Source organism: Anas platyrhynchos, chromosome 18, assembly GCF_047663525.1.
Source record: "Anas platyrhynchos isolate ZD024472 breed Pekin duck chromosome 18, IASCAAS_PekinDuck_T2T, whole genome shotgun sequence".
NCBI classification, from domain to species: domain Eukaryota; kingdom Metazoa; phylum Chordata; class Aves; order Anseriformes; family Anatidae; genus Anas; species Anas platyrhynchos.
In genome coordinates this window covers 5,254,424-5,281,388 of record NC_092604.1, presented here as the reverse complement: position 1 = coordinate 5,281,388, position 26,965 = coordinate 5,254,424, and the positions used below count along the sequence as shown (strand labels likewise).

The 26,965-nt window shown below is 54.3% G+C and overlaps 1 protein-coding gene across 2 annotated transcripts in view; it reads right to left on the bottom strand.

The window, feature by feature from the left end:
* LOC101796328 (uncharacterized) overlaps window positions 1–26,965 on the bottom strand; it is a 70,149-nt gene that overhangs the window by 24,150 nt on the left and 19,034 nt on the right. The window contains exons 2-10 of one of the 2 annotated variants that reach the window (XM_072025090.1): window positions 20,037–20,184; window positions 19,352–19,510; window positions 18,541–18,736; window positions 17,763–17,903; window positions 16,109–16,150; window positions 7,161–7,437; window positions 6,743–7,080; window positions 3,881–3,925; window positions 3,036–3,155 (exon numbers count right to left, since the gene is read on the bottom strand). In XM_072025090.1, the coding sequence (XP_071881191.1) occupies window positions 3,036–3,155; window positions 3,881–3,925; window positions 6,743–7,080; window positions 7,161–7,437; window positions 16,109–16,150; window positions 17,763–17,903; window positions 18,541–18,736; window positions 19,352–19,510; window positions 20,037–20,184 (1,466 nt within the window). Of the gene's footprint in view, window positions 1–3,035; window positions 3,156–3,880; window positions 3,926–6,742; window positions 7,081–7,160; window positions 7,438–16,108; window positions 16,151–17,760; window positions 17,904–18,540; window positions 18,737–19,351; window positions 19,511–20,036; window positions 20,185–26,965 lie in introns of those variants that run through there. The other variant, XM_072025091.1, reaches the window with a different exon arrangement.

Sequence of the window (26,965 nt, the reverse complement as noted above, 5' to 3'; positions counted from 1 at the left end):
TGATGGACCATTCCTCTGGATTACTTGGTTTTTATACTATATGTATGTATACGAGTCATGGGAGAAGGGTGAATCAGCACAGCACCACGTGCAGGACACGAGAACTGCTGGCCTCAGCAAGCTGAGATGACAGAGCCGGGATCTTCGGGCGTGGGGGGACCAAGCAGCCAGGTCACCTCTGCTGCTAAACAGAGCCTGGAGAATTTGTTATGAAAACTGTTGTCTTTAGCCCAGGTTGAACTCCAGCAGATGTTGTGACACGTGGGTTGGCCGGGTTGGAAACCTCACCCCCAGCAGCCCCAGCAGGCAGAGATGCTGGGCTGCCCCTCGCAGCCAAACGCATCCAGCTCCTCCAGCTTCAGATGGCCATCAAGGGACAAGCAAACACCCCAAGGCCATGGGATGGGCTAACCCCACCTGGCCACAGCTAGCCCCACAGCGCTCCTAACCAGCATATGGCTCCTGAACACTTCACAGCACAGCCTCTTCTGCATGCTACCAGGTTTCCTAGGGTTTTGGGAGATGACCAGCAAACGAAGCAGCATGTATGTAAGGCAAGCAGCCAGCCTCCTTTTCTCCCAGCATCACGACCCACAGACATTCAGGACACAAATCCCAGCTCTCCTCCTCCTCCTCGCTCCATGGCGAGGTCAGACTCAAGGTTCAGGCAGCTCCTCCAAATCCTGGATTACATCAAATGCTAAAAAACAAACAAACAAACAAAAAAAACCACGAAAACCAAACAAACTCTGCCTTGTTCCCCACCCAGACCCAAGCAGCTGGAGGGTCGGGTTCCCACGTGCTCAGGTTTTACCCAGCAGCAGCCTCGGAGGCTCAGGGAACCCCCCCGAAATTCACCCTCTGATACCGGAGGAGAGAGATGGGAAAGCCAAGGCACTCATTACCGAGCATAAACACAGACCTTTCAACATGTGGAAATATTTCTAATAACGAGCGGGGCTCTTGGGGCAGATGATGGATGGAGGCCTTTAACGAGCTCTAACGCTGCACCAGGCATCTCGGCTGCTTTCAAGTTGGTCCCGGGCTGATTAACGCGAGCAGCCCCCGCCAGGCTGCGGCCCCCTGGCTCAGCCACTTCTCATTTCCCCCAAAATCTGCTCAGGACAACTTTTGGGGGGGCTGGAGCACAGCCAGTGCTATTGCCTTGTCTTGTGAATCGGTGAACTCGGGTTCACTCGGGACAGGATATTATTTCATTAGGCTTCAAAAAAAATATAAAAATCCAACATTTTGGGGGAAAAAAGTAATCCCACAAGAGGTGAACTCGTGCTTCAGAGCAGCAGGCGCCAAGGAGAGGAATGAATTTTCTTCCGCAATTTAAGCAGGAAACTGCCCATGCTTTGCCTCCAGCAGCCCTGACGAGCGGTGTGATGGGCACTGGGATGGAGGGGAAACGGGGATGGGACCAGTCACGGTGTGGGACCCATCCTGCAAGGCTCCAGCCCCAGCACGGGGCAGGGGAAACCTGCAGCGAGCAGGTCTGCCTGCACCCCGGGCTGCCTCCTCCTGCCTTATTTCATTTTGCTCTGGAGTTACCAGCCCTCGCTCCCCAGCCTGACCTCCAGCAGCAGCAGGATGTGGATGTCAGGCAGGTCAGGCTCAACGGGAGCGAGTTCTGTCCCCGCAGCCAGCCCTTGCACCCTGCAGCATTACAGACCTCCTGTCCTGCCCTGCAGACCCCGGCCAAGAGGGAACAACCCTGCCCCAACGAGCCCCCAGGACAGCCTGTGCTGGAGCAACCAGGACCTCCAGGGGGCTTGGTGGATGGATGGACACACCAGGCACATCGCCGCTCCCATCCAGCATGAGGAATGCCTTTGATCCTTGGCGGGTGCTGAATAGCACGGGCTGCCTTGCTCGTAATCCCCGCGTCCCTCTCATCTCCTGCCAAGCACCTGCTGGTGGGGGGCAGGGGCAGCACCGAGAGATGGGTGCAGCAGGAGAGCCGTGCCCCAACCAGCAGCTCCCCGAACGTCTCCCCTCTGCCCTGCAGCAGGAGGATGGGGTCCCAGCACCTGCCAGGCTGTGCAGGGGTCTGGGGGGCTGGTGTCAGGACACAGCAGGACAGGAGTGAGTCTGACCCCCTGGGTTTTTTGGGCAAGAGCAGAGATGTTTTGGAGGAGTGAATACAAGGGAGGTCACCTGCACTGCATCCATGGATGCGCTGCCAGCATTGGAGGCACTTAGAGAGGGATGCTGTTACCCTCTGCACAAATGCAGGGCTGCAGATAAGAAATTGAATCTCTTGCCTGTGGTCTCTGATGGTTTTAGGAGCTGGAGATCCAAGCCTGGCTCTCAGAGCAGCCCATGGGCCCAGCCCACACCAGCTCCCCCAGTGCCACTGGGCAGATCGCAGAGACAACACAGGGACATCGCACATACACAGCACACAGCATCCCACACCAGGGAGCTTGAACCCAGGCTTTTGGAGTGCCGACAGCAGCCAAAAACCCAGCACCTTCAGCTGCTGCCCTGCCAGGCTGAGGCAAGGCTCTCCAGGGCCTGAGATCCAGCTCAATGCCAGCAGGCGCTCTGCCAGGGGGAACCTGGATGAGGCCACCTGGGTCTCTGCAGTGGTCGCTCCCACCCAGAGACAGGAGCAAGAGCCCCCTTTTTCCTTTCCTCCCCTCCAGCCACTGGGTTTAGGTATAAATTAACGCGCTGTTTCCATTAACAAGGTCAGCAATGATTTCTTACAGTGGTAACTTCACGAGGTGTGTGGTGGGGTGCCCAGGCCAAGCAGAACCAAACCCCTCGTGCTCAGTGCCAACGCTGCTGAGCAGCCCTGTTCCCCTCCCAGCAACATCTCACCCCAGCAAGGAGCCCGATGGCAGCAAACTCCACAAGCCAAGGCCAAATGGCAAGCTTCTACCCTCCTTGCATTTTCCCTCTCCTCCCATCCTGACGGCCTCCCCTGCCCCTGCTCCTCCCTGCTGGCCAAGAGAAGATGGAAAGGATGGGGAAAAAAAAAAAACAAGAACACCCGGTGGGTGCACGTGGGGCTCCCCACTCACGGTGAAGGTCAGCCAGTCCTCCCGGGAGTTCTTCCAGAGGATGATGGTGGGGATGCCGGGGATGCCCATGGGTCCCGGGTCCCCCGGGGGTCCCATCCGCCCCATGGCTCCAGGGTATCCCTAGGGAGAGAGAGGCAGCTCCTTAACACCAGCGGGGGGTTTAACGCTTGTCACAGGCTGGAGACAGGTCCTGGCCAGGCCAGGAGCACTCTCACTGTGTCACCATTAGGGACAGAGATGTCAGTGTGAGCTGTGACGTCCCCAGCAGCCCTGCTGGGGGCTGCAGCAGTGCCCGTGACACCCCCGTGCTGCAGAGCAGTAGGGCACAGCGAGGGGAACCCCCCACCCCTAAACCACCACCTCGGACCACGCCGGTGCACTGAACTGCAGCAGCCCCAGGGCGTCCCTTCCTCCAGCAGGCAAACTTGCTTCTCTCACCGTGATTTAAGCAGGGCCCTGCTACTTTCACCACTGAAAGGTGGAAAAGCTGCTGCAGGACCAGCACCCAAGGGGCTGGACATTGCAGTGCAAAGGGAGAGATGTCCCCCCGGCTGGTGGGTGCAGCCTGGGACTGGACTTTGGGACATGGCAGCATCTCTCCAGGTGATCTGAGCTAAAGCTGCTTCATGGGCTTCAAATACCCGGCTAAAATAGTTTTATCCTCCTCTAAATGCAGATAAGGGGCCACCAGACTGCAGCATCAGATACTCACTTGGCTATTTTGATAAAAATAAATAAATAAATAAACAAAACATACAAGCAAGCTGCAAATCCCAACCATCAGTGGTGTTTGCCCTGGACCCTCGGCCACATCTCATGCTTTATGTGTTTTCCCAAATACTCACCTTGTCTCCTTTGGGCCCTGCCAGCCCGCGTCTCCCAGGGCACCCCTGCAAGGCAAAGGAGCAGAGCTGCATCACCCGGTTCTGCTGGCTTCCCCAGCCCAGGGAAGCAGGAACAGATTCAGCCTCCAGCTGAGGGCAAACCAAGGGCACCGAATGCCCTAAACCCAGCCCCGAGAGCTGGTGGGGCAGGAGGTGCACCCCATGCGGTGCTGCCCTGCCACCAGGATGCAGCTCTGTGCGGAGCCGAGCGCTCCTGCTGCATCCATCACACGACTGACCCCGAGCACACGGAGCAGGAGCACATCTCCTGACACCTGGTGAGGAAAGGCAGAATCTTAAAGGGAAAAAAAAGAGGAACAGAAAGCTGGACCATGGCCATGGGCTCAAACAGTGGTTTTGGGGGAGGATGCAAACATCTGCAGCTGTTAACTTGTAGATTTGATCTGCCTCATCTCTGGTCAAATGTGCGTTTGTTGGCCAAGTGGTGACCCCACTTCAGGGCTTAGCAAAGCATCTGTCTGGGCAGAAATGAAGCCAGCTCGGGGAGCCCAGCTTTTCCCAATGAAAGGAATCTACGTGGGAGGTAACGTGCATAAACATGCGTGGAGCCAGGTAACACCACAGCACAGCATCTGCTGCAGAGCTGCGGCTCTGGTGGCCTCAGTGACCGTCCCTCTCTGTCCTCTGCTTGCAAACTGCCCGCACGAGCCCTGCAGCCTGAGGTCGGAGGCACAGACACAGCCTTGTACCCACCACAGCCCCAGCTGTGCGCCCAGAAGCAGCTTTGGCACCGAGGAACACGTCACCAAAGGGATGTTCATCACCTGCAGTGCCCAGACCCGAACCGAAGGGCCAGATCACATCAGGAGAGAAACAAGTCAACCCAAAACATCTCTCCAGGAAGGGAGAGTTTGCTCTGCCAACTGCACAGCACCGCTGTGACCCCCTTCCTGCAGGGTGTCCCCCCAGCAGGGACCGCGTGTGCCCCAGCCACGGGGGCTCCTCCAAGCAGAGCAGTCAGCACGAGCTCGTGCCTCCATCAGGATTCAATTTAAGCCTACAAAGAACAAATCTGTCTCTGCTCCCAACCAGCCAGGGATAAGTGACAGAAATAAATAAATAAATAAATAAATAAAAAGGAAAAAAAGTGGCACATGGCTGAGAAAAGCCAAGCAGCTTCTGAATGCTGGCAGCACAGTGAAACCACGGCAAGGAGGATTAGCAAGATCATAAACAGCAGCAGCTCGGAGAGCAGTAACCACGTTCTGCTCCTCGCTGTGTTGAGTTCCCCTCAGAGCTCTGGTGCCTTCACATAGGGCAATGGCTGTGATGGGAACCTGGGCTATGGGGTCCATAGGTGTCCACACTGGGATTTGGGCATGGTCAGGACGTGGCAGGGTGCTGGTCAAGCCTCCATCCACACCTCCCTGCCTGAACAGCTACTGAAAATCATTCTGCAAACAAGTGAAAACTTCTGAGGGTGGCAAACCAGATATACACAAACTGCAGCTCCAGACTCCCGAAAGGAATAGCATCAGTTTCCCCCAAAACCTACTGATGTCCCTGAGGGACACTGACAATGAAACTTGACAAGAAAAATCCTCGTAAGCAAAACTTTGGTGCTAAAACTCATCATCTTTAAGCCTCTCCTATAGGAAAATCAGGAGAGAACCCGCAGACACCCGCCCTGCTTCACACCACGTGGCAGGGATGCCCAAGGTGACCCAGCACGAGGGGGTGCTCCAAGGGCAGCACACAGCACCCCCAAAACCAGCAGCAGGGCAAGGCCATGCTTCCAAAGGAAAACCCTTAAATTCTGTGCACGAGTTGCATTTACACCCCCGATACACCCACTGCATCCTCGCTGGCATCGCCTCACGGTGACAAGGGACAGCAGCAAGAGGTGCGGGGGCAGCGGCCGCCTCCCTGCCTGTGCCCAGCAGCTCAGAAGCCCTTCAAGCTGCTCCAAATCCCGATCCAAGCCACCATCAAATCCCATCTCAATGCTTCCTATGGGGTGGGAAAAGCAATTCCCTGCTGGCTCAGCCTCCTCCTGCCAGGCCACCGCAGGGCTCAGCCCCCGGGATGCGTCTGCTGCTCCCGTGATGTTTCCTTCAGCATCTGCTCCTTCTGCTGCTTTATTTTATTTCCACTGGCAATAGCTGCAGGAACGAGGAGCTGACTTGAAAGGGAAGCTAGCAGTCCTAAATTTAACTGGTGTCCTACAATGCCTGGCACGCCGATGATGAATTTAGGGCCAACGCAGCGAACGCAGCCGTATGGACAGATGGTCTTGCACAGAGACCGGCCCCAGGGTCCCCAAATCCAGCCCAAGGTAGCCCTGTGCCCGACGTTCCTACACATGCAGGGTAGGAGGAGATGATGCCTGTAGTAGCCCTCAGTTGTGAAACCGATTGAATAAAATGCACTTTTCTGCTTAAGAAAACCTCGCCAAGTGAAGGCTGACAACTCCTCTACCGAGCTACCCTAAATTTACTATTTCTAAATTTTCCTTTTTTTTTCTCATCCGCTACACAATGAATGAGAACCACGTTTCACTAACAACTTGAAAAACCAATAAAACCCTGTAACCCCAGGTTAATTCAATGCTTTGAGTTTTGGGGGGTGGCAGTGGTGGAGAAGCAAAGAGCGATGCCAGCAGGGGCCTGCTGCGGGGACAGGGGCTGGAGGTGACAACTTCGCCTTAGGGCAGCATAAAACCAAAACCAACAGCACTGGTAAATGACTTAAAACCACATCTAGGGCAGGGGGCAGAAGGGAATGGTCTTCTCCCATCTGCCTGTGGAGCTACCACCTGCCCCCACTGCCCACCCATCCCTCTCCATCACCTCCACCACTCACCGGCAGCCCTGGTGGTCCTGGTGGCCCCGGGGGTCCTGGCTTCATGCGAGCCCGCTGCCTGTGTGCCGCCGGTGAGATGGGGTACCCCGGGGTGGTGGGAGGCTGCTCTGGGTCACCTGCAGCCATCCCCAGCCCCGGGGGACCTTTGGGTGCAGCCTCCTGATGTGCCGATGGGGACAGCTTGGGGACAGTGGGCGCGCTGGCACGGCCGGGTTTGGTGGGTGGGAGGCGGCGCTGGGCACCCGCAGCACCCTGCTGCTTCCCCGTGGTGATGTTCTCCTGCTGAGGGTCAGTGGTGTGCTCCTTCTGGGCTGCTCGCTGCGATTTGGTTGGAGGCCCTGGGGGGATAAAGCACCGTCAGGTGCCGGGGCACCGCGCCCAAGCTCAGGAGAAAGGGAGGAAAGCGAAACAGACTCACGGGAGCTAGCAGTGACCCGTGGACTGCTCCTGACGAGCCCTGGCCTGCCAGGGCCGGTGATTTTATTGTAGGTGGAGTTCAACAGCTCAAAGCCTTCATCCTCAATAGAAAGGATTCCCTCCTCCTCTTCCTCCTCATCTTCCTCAGCCGATGGCATCTCGTCAGCAGAAAGTGAAGGCAGGGTGCTCCCATCCGGCTGCAGGTTAAGGGTCTCCTCGGCGTCCTCCCATGCCTGTGGTGGCCCCGAGGTCCAATCTGAATTGGAGAACCTCCAATCCTGAAAATGAAATATAATGAAATCTGAAGTTTTCTCTCTTTTTTTTAAGCCAGCAGCTTGTTTCACCGGGGATCGAGAGTCCGGCACTGCTCTGATGCCCTGTCCTGGTCCAACACACACCCACGAGCCCCTTTCAGCACCAACACAGAGCAGGAGCTGAATGGGCTCCATGCAGCTCCCCAGCCTTGGGAGAGCCTGTCCGTGCCAGGCGGCTCAGTTCAGCCATCTCAGTTCAATGACAAATTCATTTACCACGGCGGTTTGCAAGGGATTCGCCTTGCCTTCACCTGTCCCACCAGTGGTGCCTCCAGGACAGCGCAGGGCACGACGCCTCCCTCTGCCCTACAGCCCCAACACAGCCCAGGCACCAGCCGTGGATGGAGAAAAATGGCAACGTGGATAGGAACATCCATAAACAAGACAAAAACGTGAATGTGGAAAAGGAGATAAGCATTGCAGAGCTGACCTGCACCTGCAGCACACTGCAGTTTTACATCCAGTGTCACAGACCGGGCTTGTACCCCGAGCCCCAAAAGGACCTGACCCTCCTTGGTCACAGCAGTGTTTCCAGCAGCCCCCCACACCCCCCAGTGCCTGCCCAGAGCTTGTACTGGACAGCCCCGTGCCAGGCAGCACCTGGAGCGCGTGGGGCTGTGGCTGGGGGCTCCTTGGGGCTGGTGCAAGGCAGCTGAGGAACAGGCTGGGAGAAGTCACTAGAGGGAGATGCAGGCCCGTGAGTGCCTCGCAGGGCTGCGGAAGGGGAGCAAGTACAAGGAGACACCAAGCATCCTTCCCAGTGAGCCTTCTCGTGACTGAATCCATTTCTTGGCCTTGATCCTGCTCGGTTGCAGACCCCTCCTGGTGCTCCCAAGCCCCCCCCAGCAGCAATCCCACCGCCAAAGGTTCTGCAGGCGAGGACCCACTGACACAGGTGGCCCTGGCCAAACTTGCTTCTGGAGAGCCCTGGAGGCAGAGGAGCTCAAAAGGCAGCAGCATTTTCCTAGCAGCTGAAGGCTTCGTGCTCAGGTGTGAGAACAACCGGGAGGAACCCAGCCCAGGTCACCTCCATCCCACCTTACCTGAGCCCTTGACCCCTACACTCACCCCGAGAGCCATTTTTCTGACCCAAGATGTTATCTACATACAGAGATTTGGGGGAGAATATGGGTATTTCTACCTCCAGTTTCAAGGTCCCGAGGATGCAGAGCTGGGTTCTGGGCTGCCTGCTCAGACACACACACACCACGTGCTGAAGGTCTGACTAAGCCCCGTGCTTCAGAGCCACCCACGTCACACTTCTGCTTCAACCAGAGCCGGGAATAACACCACGAGGTGCAATCCAGCCTCCCCCACTGACTCAGAGGCAGCAAGCTCACATTTTGAGGGGTCACCATCCGACCCCTCCAGTCTTGTGCGCAGCCCCCACACAACAAAGCTGGCGGTGAGGCAGAGACCCCAGCTCGAGCAAAACCTCCCTCGTGCTCAGTCCTGGAGCTGCAGAAGGCAGCCTGACGGCCCTGGCATCGACACAACCACGTGCTCAGCAAAGCCAGGCAGTGGCAAAAGCCTGATTACAAAGAGAAGCCGCCAAAAGGCAGATGAGGAAGGGGAGCGCTTCGTTCAGAAATGATGTGGCTGTGCTCTGAGCATACACCAGATTTGTTTTTTTTAAAGCCATCAATGATGGCTTTAAATGCAAATTAAATTAAATGCAAAGAAGAGGAAGAGTTGGGGGAAGCAAAACTCATCACATTCCTGTTCTCTAGACCTCCCCGCCCCGTGAACCCCATAAAGCAGCACAGCACTGGGGCGCTGGCAGGGAGCAGCCTTGCAGGCTGGCAGCACCCAGTCACTGGCAGCGTGGTAAAAAGGTAAAATCCAAACCCCAAGGAAGTCACAGAGCTCTGCTCTTAAACCACTTCGGCATTGTTTCGAGCCCCAAAGCTGCTGCAATAGGAGTTGAAATGGTGAAGCATGCGAGGAACCTGCTCTACCCACTGCGACGTTGGCTCTCCAGCCCACCGCGGTTCTGTGAGCCCCCAGGAGGATGAGGCAGGGGCCATCAGCGCTTCTCCACCACACAAACCCCTGCTCAGACCCACAGAGCTCAGGTACCACTGCTGGCCTTCTTCCCATCGCCCAGCTCCTGGAGCCTGACCTGGAGTTCCTTGGTAGGAGCAATTAGCATCTTAGACTATTAACACGCTATAATTAGCAGCCGGTAGCTCACTTTCCCCCCAAATAATGCAATTTACAGCCCACACAGTTTGTTAGCAAACCACAAAAAATTGGGGTCAGCTCCACGCACGCTCCAACATCTGCTCAGTAAATATTGACTGCTATTTGTAAACCTTTGACTCCAGCACCTGGAAACCTAAAGAAGAGCATCCGAAATAGGACAGGGAACAAAAACTCATCCCGAGGGATGAAAGAGGCTCAGAGGAGCGGTGGCACCAGGCATCAGAGGCTCCTCCACGAGCCTCTTCCTGCAGCCAGGCACGGTAATTAAACCCACGGCCTCTGCAATCACAGCTGCATGATTCAATTTGGGGTTTGGCGTGTAGTAAATCCAAGGAGAATGAGAGCTGGTGGGGGCTGGGGACTTGGCCTCTAAGTTCACATTAAAACAGTTTCAGAAACTGACTCATTCCTGGTTAGATTTGGGTTTGGCTCTTTTGTAGTTGGGGGCGCAGAGGAATTCTTCCGTCTTCCCCAGAGAAATTTTCTCTTATTTTTAACTGAACTTCTCGTTAATGGGCAGAGCTGCAGCAATGCAGGACGCTGCAGGAGGGCTCTGCAAGCTGGAAGGGAAAACATTTCAGTCCCGAGGTGGCAAAAAGCAGCGCTGAAACCTGCCCTGAGCTGCAACCTGGGCACCAACCTGCTGTGAGCTCCCACCTCCTACAGCCCCCAGCCTCACAGAGGTGCAAGAAACCTGTCCATGGGCAAATTTTCTTTTAATTTAAGCAGGATCTGACAGCTTTTTTTGGGGGAAAAATCAGGGCCCTTTTGCTTCCCAGGTCCCTCCTTGGGATCACAGACATCATCCCCATCTCCCAGCTGAGCCTGTTGAGCATCCACCACCAAGATGCAGGAGGCAAAAAAAACCAAACATTTGCTTCACACCAGAAGGTAGATGCCCCCAGACTGCCCCCCCCCAGAGACTGTGTGCCTTCATTATCTGCCTGAAGGGGGATAAAACTGGGCCTCTGTCGGCTGCCCCATGTAAAAAAAAAAAAAAAAAAAAAAAAAAGCCACAGCAGTTTCTGTATGAGCTGAAGTGAAAAAGAATTGATTTTTTGTTTTCTTCTGAAATATGAAATTGTTCAGTATTGCAGTTTTAATGTTAGGTCTGGTGCTTTGGGAGGGCTTTCTGATTACAGTTTTGAAATACAACTTTAATGGTGAAAATTGAAGTAGTTCGCAAGACCCCTATTCCTCCCCTTCATCAAGAATTTTGTTGTTTTAAATTGAATTGGAAAGTGCTAATTTCTTTAAAATAAAACTTAGGATAAATGAAACCATGGTTCTGAAACATGTCAGCTACAGCTGCTTTTGAGAGAACTTCACGCTTCATTCTGTGCGTCTTACAGAGAGAGCAACCATGAGACAGCAGTGCCTCTGCTTCCTGCTGCAGCGCGAGGATGGGACGGTGACAAGGATGGGATGGTGACGAGGACAGGATGATTAAGCCCATGAAGTGCATGGACATCAGCAGCCAGAAACCTTTTGACAGACAGAGGGCAGAGGAAGGTCGAGCTTAAAGAGATGCTGAGATCCCAACCTCGCAAATACTCCACAAAGCCCCAGATCTAAAAGCTTTCTTCAAAGGAAAACCTCCAGTGTCTAAGGGCTGGGAGAGGAGTGAACGGGAGCTCACTGCTAGCGCAGCCTCAGAGACCAGGACCGGGCTCAGAGCTGAAGGAGCTCCTCGGGGAGCTGAGGAACCAAAACACCAGCGAGCATCGTGGGCCAGACCTCCACATCGGAGACATGAAAGCTCTCCCCATCCTTTGCTTTGCAAAGCACTGACTGCTGCTAAAATAAAATCCAACACAAACTGCTAGCTGCAGAGGAAAGGCATCTAGGCAATGCTGGGGGATGGCATCCAGTGAGGATGGGTGTGGTAGGGAGCCAGGGCTTAAAGCCTGGACTCTGCTCCCATTTGCCTAAAATAAAGGTTATCGATGCCAGATGCAGGCGTGATTAACCAGGAGCAAAGCATTCAGGTGTGCAGTGGGGGTGTCACAGAAGGGCAAAGTACATAAGGGAATGAGACTCGGTGGGAAGCCGGGGTGCAGCCCTGCAGCTGGCACCAAAAAAGCACTGGAATTTCGAAGAAAATGCTTGTCTGCAATTTTTAAATTCAGCTTGAATATCTAGCATGGGAAAGGTCTGGACTAGAAGCTCTCATCTGGTGAGCTCCGGGGAAATGACTGACTCTAAGCTGCAAGTTACTGGTCCCTTACGCACCACCAATCACAACTGGGTTATACGGGTTCTGTGTAAACAGAGCAAAGAGCCAAGATCAATAGCATCCGTGCCTGCTCCTTCAAATAGCCAAATGTAGAGGTAGAAGCCATTACGAGGAGAAGCAGATGGGAAACCCAATCCGGGAACTGCTTCCAGCAGCTCAGCAGCTGCCCACAGCATGGGAGGCAGAAAGCATGGGGGGGTGAAACCCCAGAATGGCATACAGGGGGTGGGCAACCAGCAGGACCTGAAGGCAGGCAGGGGATGCTGCACCATAAGAGAGCAGAAAGGGTCAGCAACACGGAGCCGGATCTGTCAGGGAGCAGTGGCAGAGCCGCCGCAGCCACGTTCCCGTCCCACATTTGGGAAAAGCCAGACGGTATCACCAGAAGACAACGAGCTACGTCCCATCGCAGCAGTGACACGGAGGAGGTTGGAGCCAGGTTTCTCAGTCCAGCCCCGTTGATGCACCCCCGAAGCTCTGACACCGCAGGCTCTCCGCAACACACGCGCTGATGTTTGATTGGGCTCAGAGAGCTGGGGGAGTCCCAGGGGACTGGGAATGAGCTTTAACTTGTGCCAATAAGAAAGGAAAAAAAAAAAAAAGCAAACAGGAGGCCTAAAATAATTACAGACATTGTCCCCCAAATGAAGCCCAAGCTAAATAGTGGAGCAAGTGATAGAAGGCTTGTTAATAATGAAATTTCAGACAATGCAATCAGTGCCATGGTTTTGTGGCACAATCCTGTGCAACCCACTTGGTATCTCGCCCAAGGAGATTGAGAGCATCTTGTTGACACAGATAAAACAGCATCAGGGTAGTCATCCCAGACTTCTGTAGGGCTTTTTATTTGGTACAGCTGCATGCCACCATCCAAAAGCTAAATTCACTCGCTGAACGGGAAGCAGGTTAAAACCCAGCTTGGGGCACATCTGTCCGCAGGAGCCCAGGCAGCCAGCGTACCGTGCTGCACTCGTTTTCATCAGGGTCAGCCTAAGGAGAAGGTAATTCAAAGCTTCGTGCCTTCCTTACCAGGAAACACAGGTTTATTTATAGAAACCTTTTCTATCCAACAGTCAAAGGTACAATGCGATTTATGAGCTCGTGATAAGAGAAAGACAATTTAAAACTATTTCCCCCCCTCAAAAAAAAAATAAAATCAAACCTCTGGAAAAGCTTTCTGGGAAAGTTGAAAACCAGGACTGGGCTTTTTCCTAAGTGAACTAATTTATAGTAGCAATAATCACCAGGGAGCCCTATGGGCTGCATTCAGCAGAAGATCAAGTCCGACATAATGATACCTGCAGCATCTGCAGCAGGAGCCTGGGGGAAGGAAACTTCCTACTGCAGACCAAAGCACAGGATCTCGTGTGCAAGAGCTGTTTGCTCAACCAAAAAATGGGTTGGCTCAGCCCACTGATCACCCACACCACTGCTTTCCGTGACCAAGGGCAGCAGTGTTTGCTCGGCAGGTTGATATATGGCACTCAGGTGCTGGGCTGGGGAAGGGGATGGGTTGTAAGCCTAAATATTAAGGTCAATGGTTTCTCTTTAGTGGTCCTTGTGAGCTGCTGCAGAAGCAGCTTGTTTTCACAGAGCAATGCTTGGGGTTCCCTAGAGCCTATCACACAGTGGATTTTAAGTGCAATAAACCATCCGCAGACACCTTACACTGCCTGAAAAAAGTTTTGGAGGTCTTCTGATGGCTGAGATATTGGAGCTGCCAGACATAGGGACAGCCACCTCCAGAACACTGCTGAGAGCAGTGGAGACATCGCTTTGCTCAGGCTGTCAGAGCTCCCCACCAGCCTTCACAACAAACCTGCCGGGATGTTTGAGATCAGCCCAGGTCACCCAAGGAGCCCAGAGGCCACGGGAACATCCATCTCTTGACTTAATCAGGCTTCAGGCTGCTTGGACTGCCCAGGAAGGATGCTTTGGTGGTACTTGGACACTAAGCACTCAAAGGCACTAACAAGAATTTAGCAACTAAATCACCATTAACTGCTTTCAAAAGTCGTGTGTCAGACGGGCTTTCTCCCTCAACTTTAAGTAGAGCCAGCATTCCTCTGGCCATAAAAAACAAAAGCAACTTCTTTCTTCTTCTCTACGTATGAATTACCTGTAACCATCACAAGCACCACACTGTGATTTGCTTCTCTCTGCTGGAATGTGTCTTGGCACAAGAAACAACCAGCAAGAAATCCTGTACAGTACGCTCCACTATAGTCTTTTACCCTAAACACTGAATATTTACAAATGCCAATATGTATATATATTTTTTGTAGGAGCTCATTATATTCCATTTGCTACTGCCCAGTGCTGCCTGACCCAGCAGAAATACACACAAATTGTGCTGCACAGGAGCATCTCCTCCAGTTAAGCCTCTGCAAAATGAGGAGCAGAGACCAGGTTTTTGCCCAGTGCATTCCTCTGGCTTGTTTGGCCTCTTTCTTCCCAGAAGCGTTTCCAAAAACTGACTTGCAAGGAGCTCCCTGGCCCTTGGCTCACACATGCCATAAAGCTACAGAACGATACCAGCCCCACTCGTTTCCCTATTCACATTCATAAGGCTTTCATGACACTTCAAAACCAGATGACATTTAGGAACTAGCTTGAACAGTCGAGAGGGTTAAACCTGTGAGGAACAGCTTCAGGATCTCCAATTAAACTGCTTTGGAAAAGTCCAGTGACGAGCCCAGCCCTCACTCATGTAAAGAAAGGAAGACAAAAGGGAGCAGAAGGGGGGCAGCACCACCCATCTCGTGAAGATGACCAATAAATAGTAACATAATTATAAAAAAATATTAATCACAAAAGGGGTAGACTGCAGTTTAGGCTGCCAGTAACAAACAATTCATCTGTTCCCTTCATTCACTTACATCTTCCTCCACCATCACCGTAGCCCTCAATAATTAAATAGACCTCATTAGGAATTCAGGAATTTACCAATACACTAATTTACTTCTAAGTGAACAAAGGCACAGAAAGTGCAACCCCAAGCACGGCTTTGCACAGCCCCGGCAGCGGGGCCGATCTGCTCTTCATTACGTGCAAACTGCGATACGCTTGTAGTGCTTTTTTTTTTTTTTCTTTCAATAAATCCAAACGTCAAAGATCCCGAGGCGTCTCTGGTCCTGATTAAGTGCTTGTGAAACAAACTCATCCCAAGCCCAGCGTCTCGTTAGCCTTCCCCTGTAAACGTCACCAGTTCCCTACCACGGCAGCATCTCACTGACCAGGACTCGAGGTCCAACCCCGGTGAGGCGCAAACCATTTTCCAGATGGGAAGAGAAACTTCACCATTTCGTTTCACCATTTCATTGCCCACAACACCCAGTGGGACAGCAGTGTGCTCACCCATAAACCTTCCTGCTGCCGCAATATCGGGTCAGGGCTCAGCCCAGGAGCACAGGGCACGAGCCCAGCTGCAAGGCCCACTTGGCCCCGCACAAAGCCTGGCTTACACCGGGGAGCTAGCGAGGTGCAGCCAGGCAGATTAAGCCAGACAAGACCAAGAACAGAGACCATGGGCAAGGGTAAAGAGCAGCACCTGGGAGGGAGAGGGAAATGTGGAAAGGAATCCCTATTGCTCAGACATACAAAAAAAAAAAATCTCAATTTACATTTGCTGGCAGGCTTCCCCTCCGGGTGTCTGTTTGCATGAACTTGAGCAACAAATCTTGGCTAGAAATCCCAAGTAAAACAAACAGAGGCTTTGCAGCTCGCCTCACTGCGAGCATCACCCCCTGCAAGGCACCGAGCGGGAGGCTCGGTCCGACCTCGTGCCAGGCGGGTGCTGCAGGCGCTAGCACCAGAGGCAGCAGTCACCCAGCTGCTTCTGCTTGCACCGTGCACAGACCTCATCACCCTGCCAGCCCCACCATTTGCTTCCTCCCTCCCAGAAATGCCACAGGCAGGTCCATGAACACCACTGTGCATGCAGTGAGCTGGTCCATGCCTGGTCACACCTCCACCCAGCCACCCCTCTTGGGCTCAGTGCAAATTCAGAAAGGCCACCTTGACTCAGCTTAGCTCCCAGCAACTCCAGTACATGTCAAGGTACATTCATAAGATATTGTAAAACAAGATAAAACAATCATAACTTGTAGCTCTGTCTGGGTGTTTGGTTTTTATCCGATAGCTCACTGGAGCAAACCTGCCCATAGCTCCTGCCACAGCGCAGGAGAGCCGTACCTGAGCAGACGCATCCCAGATTTCGTTGGTTTCCTTTGGCACCTGCACAGTTGGAGAGAAAGAGGAAAAACATCACTGCCCAAGAACTGCACCGACGTAAGTGCGTGGTTATTGCTGGCACTGGGATTTGAGCACACGCCGCCTGCTCTGGCACGGGAAGCATCCCGGGAGTGTGCGCTGGGAAGCAGCCAGTCGTGGCGAGGAGCAAGCAGCTTCCCATTAAACCGCTCGAGTCCCTGGGTGGCTTTTGCGGTTTCCTTTGTTTTGGTTTCGAAGCTAATCAGCCCTGAGGAGGCCAACGAGGGATGGGGACTGGTGTGATTTGGGCGGAATCACCCTGGCGTTCCCACTCGCAGTCAACTTAGTGAAGCTGAAAATAAAATCTTCTCCCTGCTGGGTAAGCCACCGGAGCCATTCAGTGAGTGTTATGGGCATTATAGCCCAGGGCAGTGTTAATAATACTAATTGTGATAATAGCGTGTTGAGAGGAGCCCATCCTCACGGTCTGTAAGATAAATCATGTAGCTGCCAAACCAGAGATTTGCCCTCATTTCTTAGCTGCAGGGAGGGAACTTGATTTACCTCGCAGCACCCCAGCCAGCACCTGAGGGCGGTCAGCAGGGACATGCCTGGGGTCATTTGGGGGATGACCGGGGGTTACGTGTCCTGGGAACTCAGCGGTCTCCCTCGAAGCAGGCAGATCACCACCACGGGCCGCTTTTCACTGCTCTGCATTACCTGCCCCGGCCGTCCCTGCTGCTGGCACTGGGACGAAGCAGCAGGCAGGACCTGGCAGGGCAGATCTCCCATCCCACACCCAGCTCCCTCCCTGACGCTGCCCTTTCCAGCCCCTCACTGCAGCCCCAGGGAAGGGTGTTACCCACAGGAGGCTGATGCAAACCCTGCCATTAAGCCCTTGCCTTCAGCAAGCCTTGTCCAGGCAGCTGCAAAGCCCTGCTGGCCTAAGTCTTCAGCCACTGGGTGCTAAGGGTAAGTGCCCTCATGCCACCAGAAATCTATCTTAGTGGACTTCAACACCTGGCCAAGAGATAAAGTTGCTCCTTGGGCAACCTCCTGGCTCACGAGGAAAGCCTGGGTGCTTTGTGTCCTTGGGAATTTACTGTGGGATCCAGGCTTGGGGAGACGGATGTATTACTTAAAACAAAATGATGAACAGTAATAAAATAAACCCCACAAAATTCCCATTGACGATATAGAGGGAAAAGCCTTCCAAAGGCTGATGCAATGCAGCAATCTTGCTGGACATGAGCAAGACCTTCGAACCGATGCACAGCTCCTGGTCCCAGCTCTGCCCCACTCCCAGCAGGGAGCTGCAGCGTTACTCCAGGGCTGAGCACAACTTCCCTGTGCTCAACACTTGGGCAGTCAGGCACACACCCAGCTTTGGCTCCAAAATGTTTCCTCTAACTCATTCTCCCCTTTGCACCAAGCCCATCTGTGACTTCATGGGAGGGTCTGGATGATGGCATACCCACCACCACCACCACCTCCCCAAATCTCAGCTCAGAGCAGAAACCTGAGTCCTTCCAGGCTCCCCTAACCCCCTGGCTTGGTCCTTGCACTCGGAACAGGTTACTCCACACAGGAGCCCGGTCCAGCACCCCCAGGATTTGGCAGCTGCCCTCAGCCACACCTCTGGCCATGCGGGTGGTGAGAGGTCCCCCGGGGACAGCAGGCGGCTGAGGCGGGGGGCGCACGCTTTGCCGTAGCTGTGGCAGTGCTCGTTGGCGGCTGCTGGGTCTCCCATCACGAAGATCAGCTGCTGGAGGGCACCCTGGGGGGAAGACACAGACAATTTACCCTCCTGCTCCCTCCAGAGGAGAGGGAAAAGTCAGGGGAGTGTGCAGCTTCCCAGGGCTTCTTGGCAGGCTGCTTTGGGCAGTCACCCTTCGACAAGCTCCCCACCAAATCCTTCACATGCTGACTGCACAGACGACTTCTGTACGTGGCACAAGCCATGGGCACAGAGGATGAGAGGAAAACACTAACCCAGCGGTGTGCACGGCTGCCCTGACCCAACCACAAACACTTGGCACATCTCAAAGCCTTCGCGCAGCTCATCCCCAAACAGGGAACATCGGCGGTGGGTTTCAGCAAGAGAGGGCAACGGGCTCTGAGGTGGAGCTGCAACCTCACTTCGACCTCTTAGGGTAGGCTAAATTAGACGTAAGGAAGGAATTCTTCATCCAGAGGGTGGTGAGGCCCTGTCCCAGGCTGCCCCAAGGAGCTGTGGGTGCCCCATCCCTGGCAGTGCCCAAGGACAGGTTGGATGGGGCTGGGGGCAAGGGGCCCTGCCCATGGCAGGGGTTGGAATGGGGTGGGCTTTAAGGTCCCCTCCAACCCAAACCTTTCTGTGACTCACGCAGCTAAAGCAAACCATGTCTCCAAACCCAGCCCTGCCCAGCTCTCACCTCGAAGGGGATCTCGAAGGCCTCGACCAGGCCCCCGAGGACGACCAGCCCCTCCGTGCTCACTCCCATCCCGATGTGGCCGGACCAGCTCGCTCTCCCCACCAGCCGGCAGTCCACGTGCAGCTCCAGCCCCTCCGAGGAGATGCCGAGAGCCACTCGGTGCCAGCGCCCGTCGCTGAGCTGGGAAACTGGGAACCTGTGCTCCCCAGAGGGGTTGGGAAGAGACAAAACATGAAATTTGGGTCTGACAGCTCGCATGTCTCACCTGGACTTCACCCGTACCAGCTCCCAGGGTCCCTCAGCATCCATCCTCAGTGGAAGGGAGGTGCTGTGATCTTCAAGACCAGAAACCACCACGCCTGGCTCTACAAACAGCTTTTAGCAGGTGAAAAGCAACCAGGGTCCTTACGAAGGAGGTCAAGGTTGTCACCTAGGGAGCCTGAGGGATGGTGCTGGGCTGCAGCTGCTCACCAGCAGGTCCAGGAGACAGTCCAGGGCTGTAATAAAGAGCCTGGGGGAGCCCCACGTTCCTGCCAAGTCCTCTTGGTACTCTGGACTGGGAACTAGCTGGTGAGATGGTCAACCAGCATGGGCATCTGAACCTCTTTGCTTTTTGTTTTGTTTTCTGCATCGTTTTGATGAAGCAGAGTTAGGTCTGAGGGACCATCAGACAGAGGGGACAGGAACACGACCCTGGTTCAGCAGAGCTGGGATGAGAACAGCACTGCTCAAAGCCCCCACTGGGACCCTTGTGTCCAGTTTTAAGTCAAAGAAAAAAAATGCAGAAAGCAGCAGGTGAGCTGGGACTTACTCATAGTGTCTCCTCCTCGTGGTGACAAAGACCAGGCCGTAGGGGCTCACCCGGATCTGGAAGAGCACGCGGCTCCGGTGGCTCAGGATGGTCACCAGGCTGGTGTCCTCCTTCAGCGAGTACCTGAGCCTCAGCAGCACGCTCAGCTCGTCGGCAAACCTGGGGGAGAAGCGGCCTCTGGCACCCTGCAGCAGTGGCTGAGTCACCACAGACTGACAGCTTAGGGCAAAAAAATGAGTCACGGCACAAAGGAACTCGGTGAGAACAGTAACAATAAAATGTAAGAAGCCCAGAGCAAGCGGCCTTTCAGACTGTAGGGTCAGGTGCTCAAAGAGGAGCAGCCAGCCCCAAACTAGCTGCTTGCTGCTGTGCCTTGGCATTAGGCAGGGATGGAGGATGGGGTTGGGACCTCTCCCTCTCCAGTCCTGTGCTGGAGCAGAGAGGTTTTCCTGATGGGAACACCAAGAAAACATCCTCCTGGAAATGGTCGGGCACCGTGCTTCTCCCCTGCTCACAACCCACAGGAGCACAAGAAAGGGAGGAAGCACCGAGCTGCCAGGACTATGGAGGAGATGCAATTATCTTCATCTTGTGGAACGGGATCCTACAGCCAGCCCTCAAACCCACAAACATGCACGGGGTGATTCCAAGCTGCCCCCAGCCCATTGCCCTTCCAGAAGCCCACCTGTCCCCAAAGGCCTCCCTCGTAGGGATGCTGAGCGTGGAGTACTGCCCGATCCCCAGGACGCTGCAGTTGGCCTCATCGTAGCCGAAGGAAGTATTGGTGAGGTCCTGCGCGTGGGAGGTCATTTTGTCCAGCAAGTTCACTTCATCTGCATGGGGAAAAGAGACAATCAGCAGCTGAGCTGCCTTCGTGGTGGGGCTCTGCTCATTGCTCTTCCCAGGAGATGGGCAACAGCTGAACCCCCAACAGGGTGCTCAGTCCTTTCCCAAGCCTCCTTGTTGAAGTTTGCCCACTACCAACAAAAAAAATGGCATAAAGGCAGAGGGATGAAGCCTCTGCATCCTTCCAGAGGTGGCTGTGGGACCCCCCTCTGCCCAAAGCAGGGCACTGCTGCAAGGTGTGAGCCTCATGGGGAGCCGTGCATCACGCAATTTCCCTTCCCCAGCAGGTGAAGAGCCCTCTCTGAGCAGTGCCCTGCCAACACGCGGGTGTTTGAGTTGGTGAGAGGCCCTGCTCTGGGCTGCTTGGCAGCTCCAGTGCTTCAGTCTCAGGAGGAGTTTTACCTCCCTCGGTGAACGCACACGCTCCTTGCCAAGCTCATTCGTTAGAGCAGCGTACAGCTGGGAAAAAGCTGTTAAAAGCCACAAGGCTTCTTGTTCACATCCATTAGCAAAAAATAAAAATAAAATTAAGGACAGCAGACACCTGGCTCTACCCAGACACGCTGCTTCCACCTCTGAGACATCTCCAGGCCCCTCACGTCTCAGCAAAAGAGGAGGGAAAAGGGTGCTGCAAGGGTGCCTCGGCCATCCCTGGTGGCTTGGGGCACCACCTGGTGCTTCCCCAGCTCCCACACCATTACAACACTGCGGTGCTCCCAGGCAGCTCTCAGCAAAGCAAGACGAGCACACAGCAAGAGTTTTCAGCAGCAGAAACCTCACAAACACTGTGCAGGACCAGAGGGTGCAGGGCTGAGCTCCTCGGAGAGGGCAGCAGTTAGGAGCCCTGAACTGGTGCCAGGCCTGCCAGGTTCATCAGCGCCAGAAGCAAGGTATGTGTGCAGCGTTGGGAAATAATCTGGGAATTCACACAGCTGACAGAGGGAAAAAGATGAGGGATGTTTGTCCCTTCTCCTTCCCAAGCAGCTCCGGGAGATTTCCCAGCTGCTGGCAGCTGTGGATGTGCCAGGGGCTGTGTGCTTCATCCCCAGGTCCTCATCGCTGCTGGGCTCTGCTGGTGGTTGCAGGCAGACCAGAGCGAACCCAAGGGATCCCGTCGGGTGATCTCCCTACCCAGGCTGCAGCTGAGGACATACCGTGGTGACATGGAAGCTCTCCTGGGAGGTGTGGGCTTTACGTGTGCCTTGAGCATGTGCAAAAATTAGCAGTGTTCCATGGAAACACACACATGCAGGGTAATGTTAAGCCCGTGCTTGGTGCTCTCCTAAAGAGAGCAGCAGAAAAGCCTCTCCCATGACCTGGGTGCCCCACACCATGACCATGAGCAAGGAGGAGGACGGGCCACCCTGGTCCCCAGGGAGCCACCACCCACACCCTGGGGTGCCCCAAGCACCGCTCTCCTCCTCTCCCTGACTTCCCCCAGGAGCCCAGAGAAGCACTGAGACAAACGAGGAGCCCCTCGGACACCTGTCCTCCCATGGAGCTGGGCAGCCTGCTGAGCAGATGCCCTTCTCCTGCTTGGCCACCTCCATACCACAGCTCTTCCATGTGCATGCCCCTCCGTGCCCTCCAGAGGCAGCTCTCCTTTTGTTCATTTTAGCTTAATCCGGCTGATTTCTGCACTGCCAGGGCCTCAGAAATGCCTGCAGCAAAACCCTCCTGCTGCACAAGCCAGCAAAACCCTAGCTGGAGCCGACCTGCCGCAGACACTTTGAAGAGCATCTCGTGGGGCAGCCACAGCTCGTGGCACCGGACAGTGTGCACAGGGCTGCCCCTTACACCTCGTGGCCAGCCACCCTCAGCACTGAAGCTTCTGCTTGCAGCGTCTCCCCAGGATTCACCAAGGGGCGCTCCCCATCCCAACACTGCTGGGTTTCTGCTCGTTACAGGAGCACTGCGGATTTGCATTACGTTTCAGAGCGGGTTTGTTTTTTCTTTGCCTTACCCCCTGGGAACAGACGTGCTGCTGCTCAAGGACGGGGATTACCGTGGAAGCAAAGCTCAGCTGCAGGTCTGAGTCACCAGATCGGGGTCACAGCCTTCCTGGGAGCAGATTAATGCAGGCAGGTGGATGCAGAGGATGCAGCGAGGCACAGCTGCAGGCAGGGACAGGCCACCCCATGCAGCTGGTGCCACGGCCCCAGGCAAGGCTCCCCACTTCTCACCTCCAGGACATATCCTGCAGGCAAAACACCGTCTTTCCTATTCGACCTCAAACCAAAAGCCTGCAGGAGGGTCATTTTGTGCTGGAAAGGGGATCGCTGGAGCTCGGCAGCTGCTGTCAAACAGCTCAGCTCCAGGCACCTGACGCAGTGCAGGGACCTTCGCAGGCAGCCCAGTGCCAGGGGGATTTGTGCAGGGCACAAGCACCAACCATGAAGCCAGAGCCAAAAACACACCATCCTGAGCTGAAGGGAGCTCCACTCTGATGTTACCCAATGGCCACAAGGGCACAAAGTGCATTTTGTGATGATTGCTCCCTGGGATGGGGAACACTGCCACGGCACAGCACCCTGCAGGAATCGGGGTGCCTGCACGAAGCTCTTACCCCATGGAGCTGTTGAATCATAACCATCACTAAACCACCACAGTGCCTGCTGCTGTGCCACAAGGCTCTGCCTCCAAGAGCCCAGAAGCTGCACCAAGGGACACAGCCACAGGGACCTCGTGTTTCAGCTCCATTGTCCCAGCAGTGCCAAGGGGAGGGAGCCAGCACAGCCTTGCAAAGCCCAGCAGCAGAGGATACAGCCTCTGGTTATCAGCAGCAGGCCTGGGACCAATATTACTGCCCCCACCTTCACTGGGCACTTAAAGAAATGGCTATTTCAAAAACTATGATTTTTTGTGTTTTCAAAAAGGAAGCTATTCAGTAAATCTAAATCAAAGCATGCATCCCTGACTTGAAATGAAATGACTTAGAAAAAAACCATAGAAATAGGGAGTAAAGTCTTTGCCCCATCACTCTGAGAAGTTAGGAACAAATTCCATCTCTGATATTAAGCACACAGAAAGCCCCAGCATTTCTGGGATAGGAAGGCCAGGATGTTTAAAGGCAAAGGGTCTGAGTGTGCCCCTACACTGGTAAAAAGGATCTGGCCAATGCACCTGCACCACCAGTGCTCCCAGTCACCTGGGAGAGGAGAGGGGGCCAGAAGCGGGTCTGAAAATGGGGCTATGAGCTTGGGTGGAGCAAAATCCACCTGAGAGAGAGGAAAGGCAGCAGAGGAGGCATGCAGAGAAGGGGTCCTGCTAGGAGACAACTACCTGCAGCATGAGGCCAAAGTCCATGCAGGGAGCACAACCAGAGGCAGGGCTGCAGGCAAGCACCCTGCACCATGGCTCGGGGAAGGGCTGAACACCCAAAACGGAGCTTAAATGGGCTCTGGGGCAGGGGTGTGGGTGGAGGTCCCAGGTGAGGCTGCTCAGGTCCGTTACAGCCCATTTGTGCTCTGGAGGCCACCACTGGTCCTGTCCCACCCCATCCCAGTGCTGTGGTTCGGGTGGTAGGGCCAGAAAAACGCCTGCTCGGGTTGAAGTTCTTCCCCAAAGTGGGGAAGCAAGGGGAAAAAAGGGTGGTTTTAAACAATGTAAAACATAATTGGAGCCCTGGGAGAACTCCTAACAGCATCTGTCAGACCCATCACTTCCCCGGGAGGGCGGCACTGCTTGGGGTGTGAACTAATGGGGTGGGACAAGTCCTGGGGACAGCCCCGCAGGAGGGCCCTGTGCTTGCTGCATGGGGGAGCAGAGCCTGAGGGAAATACCCCTGGAAGCAGGCTCACAGTCCGTGCACTTCAGCAATGTTTCCAAACAAAATTGGAGACGTCTGTACATCACTAGAACTTAATAAAAATAAAGATTCTGTGCATTAAAGGATGGAAAAAGTGGCCTTTTTTTTACCAGGGTAAGGGTTTCCTGGCACCTCACACCCCTGACCTCACCCCCTTGGCACACTCATAGCCAATAACCACAGACCCAAAACCAGACGGCCCTCCCAGAGCACCAGTGCTCCTCCACCCCTTGGCGTTTCCATTTCACTCAGTGCAAGGTTTGTGCTGGTGCCTCCGGTCCAGCTGGGGGCTGCTGCGGGGCACACACCTGGGGACAGCCCTCATCCACACCATTAGTCCATGCAGAGCTCCATTTCCATGCACAAACTCCTTCCTTTCCCTGATTTCATAAAAACCTGCATACAGATGACCTTCTAAAACATCAATTGCTACAGCAAAGGAAAAAAAAAAAAAGGGATATGAAAGGGCATCTTTATATTATTTCAGACTTTCCTGATGACTACACACACACACTCCACAAGGGCAGCTTGGCAGTACTGCATCTACGGGACATAACCCTTTGGCAGCTCTTCCCATTTCTCCCTCTCCTACCATTATTTGTAACAACAACAACAACAAAATGTACACAGCAGCCATCCGTGTCACCTCCTGCACCACGCTGCTTTCCTGCTGTGTCCAGTTCCCCGGTCACCCAACAATTTCTTTGTAAGTGCTACACGAGCCATGGGAGAGGAGGTTTAAGCTGACGGTGCTGTATGTCCACTCAGAGGTTATGCAACGGGATTAAAGCTCCTCCTGCTCTGGGGAGCACAGAGGATTTGGTTTTGACTCGGTGGCTGCGAGCTGGAGGGGGCAGAGCCAAGGCAGGAAGAAAAAGAAAGAGAGTGCAGCTCCTGGACATCCTCGCAGCTACTCAGTGGAGGAGTGAAAGCCTCCAACCAGCCGCCCATGGAGAGGACAGAAACGTCAGGGAAACCTTTTTGGAAGACAAGCTAGCTGCACACATTGTTTGGGCAGGAAAACCCGGGCTCAGGCGGTTTCTCAGCTCATTACGCAGATCCGCAGGTGTGCTGCTGCTGCTTTGTTCCTGCACCTCCAGAGGGACGGGGATGGGGCTGTGGGGACAAAGCCTGGGGAGGAGGAAGGGCTGCTGGGGACACGGGGTGACCCCGAGCGAGGACACGCTGGCCATGAGCAAAAGGAGGCCAAGAGGCAGAAGCAGAGAGGCTGCACAAGAGCTTTCTGGAGAAGAGCAACAGGAGAGGGAGAGCTGGGACGTGTTAATCCCACAGAGGGGACCCTGACACCGGGAGGCCACAGGAGCAGGGAAGCAGGCTCGGTGGGCACGGCAGCCTTCAGCCTCACCATCCTCTTCTTCTCTCAGATCTTATCACCTCAAATCCTCACGCACAAGCAAACGCGGAGCAAATCAATGTCCTGGTGGTTCGGGGAGTTCAGGAACCTTTTGAACAAGATACAGGGAAGGAGGGGAGGGCAGGGGAGGAAAGCTCACAGCGGCTGGCTGCTCTGCAGGATTTGGTGGCCACATTTGCTTTTTTTTTTTTATAATAAGAAAGCAACAGAAAAGAAACCACTTCTGACCTTCCCAGACATCAGCCTGGAGAAGAGAAGGCTCTGGGGAGACTTTATTGAGGCCTCCCAGTGCCTAAAGGGTGCTACAGGAAAGGTGGGGAGGGACTCTGTGTCGGGGAGTGAAGTGATAGGACAACGGGTAATGGCTTTAAACTGAAAGAGGGTAGGCTTAGATTAGATATAAGGAGGAAATTCTTGACTCAGAGGGCGGTGAGACCTTGGCATGGGTTGCCTGAAAAGCTGTGGGTGCCTCATCCCTGGCAGTGCCCAAGGCCAGGCTGGATGGGGCTGGGGGCAGGGGACCCTGCCCATGACAGGGGTTGGAACAGGATGGGCTTTAAGGTCCCCTCCAACCCAAACCCTTCTCTGACTCCATCCCACAGAGCTCCTCAACAATCTCCTTCCTGAGGACCAAAGCTCCTGACCTCAAACCAAAGCTCCTGGTCTCCAGGAAGCACCCTGGGGTGTCACACTTCACCCAGCCCTGCACACCCCATGGTGTCTCCCATCCCCTGCTCCCCACGTACCCCAACCCCTGCTCGCTCTGCTCTGTGCCCCCAGGTCCCGTCCCTCCTGGAGCACCAACAGCAGTTTTTGAGCTCAAACCCCCATTTCACCAAAGCCAAACCCTGTGGAACCGATGTTTTATCTATACTAAAGGCTTAATAAGGTTTAGCTAGAGGGGAATTTTTAAACGGATTTCATTTAAACCTGTGCAAATCCCCGCACAGCCACTCTTCAATCAGTTCAAGTCTGCTTTACAGCAATTAAACTTAATTACTGAATTACAGTGAATCAGCACAAACCAGATTTGAATTGGTCTACAGTGCTTATGCAGAGGAATCCGTGTGATTAATTTAAAACCAAGTCAAAAACGTGCTAGTAAAAGTTGCGTGACAGGGAGTGGGGACAAGTCCCAGAAATGTTGGCCTTCACCGTCCCTAGTAAATAACCTCCTGTTTGCTGCTTCGTTGTCAAAGTAATTTAATAGCAAGTTTTGCAAATTATCACCTTCTGGGGGCTTGTGTCCAGTACCAGCTCTCCCTCTGTTCATTTTGTAGGGTTGCAAAGAACAACGTCAGTGTACACACAGTGTCTGCAGGAAAGGTTTCTTACAAAAGGAAATGTGATTTCAGTGTTTGGGGATGGAGCAGCTCTTTGATGGGAAATGGCTACTTCCGAAACACCTCGGTCACCTTCTTCGCTCCTGGAAGTCATCTCACAAGCACTGCTGCAGCTTTGCCTCCCCTGCAGCAGGCTGGTTGTTTCATGCCTGGCAGAGCCTCTGCCTGAGCTCTTATTTCAGCAACGTTTGGAGTGTCTCGAGTAACAAGGGAAACGGCCGGGTTAGCTTTATCTCCTGCTG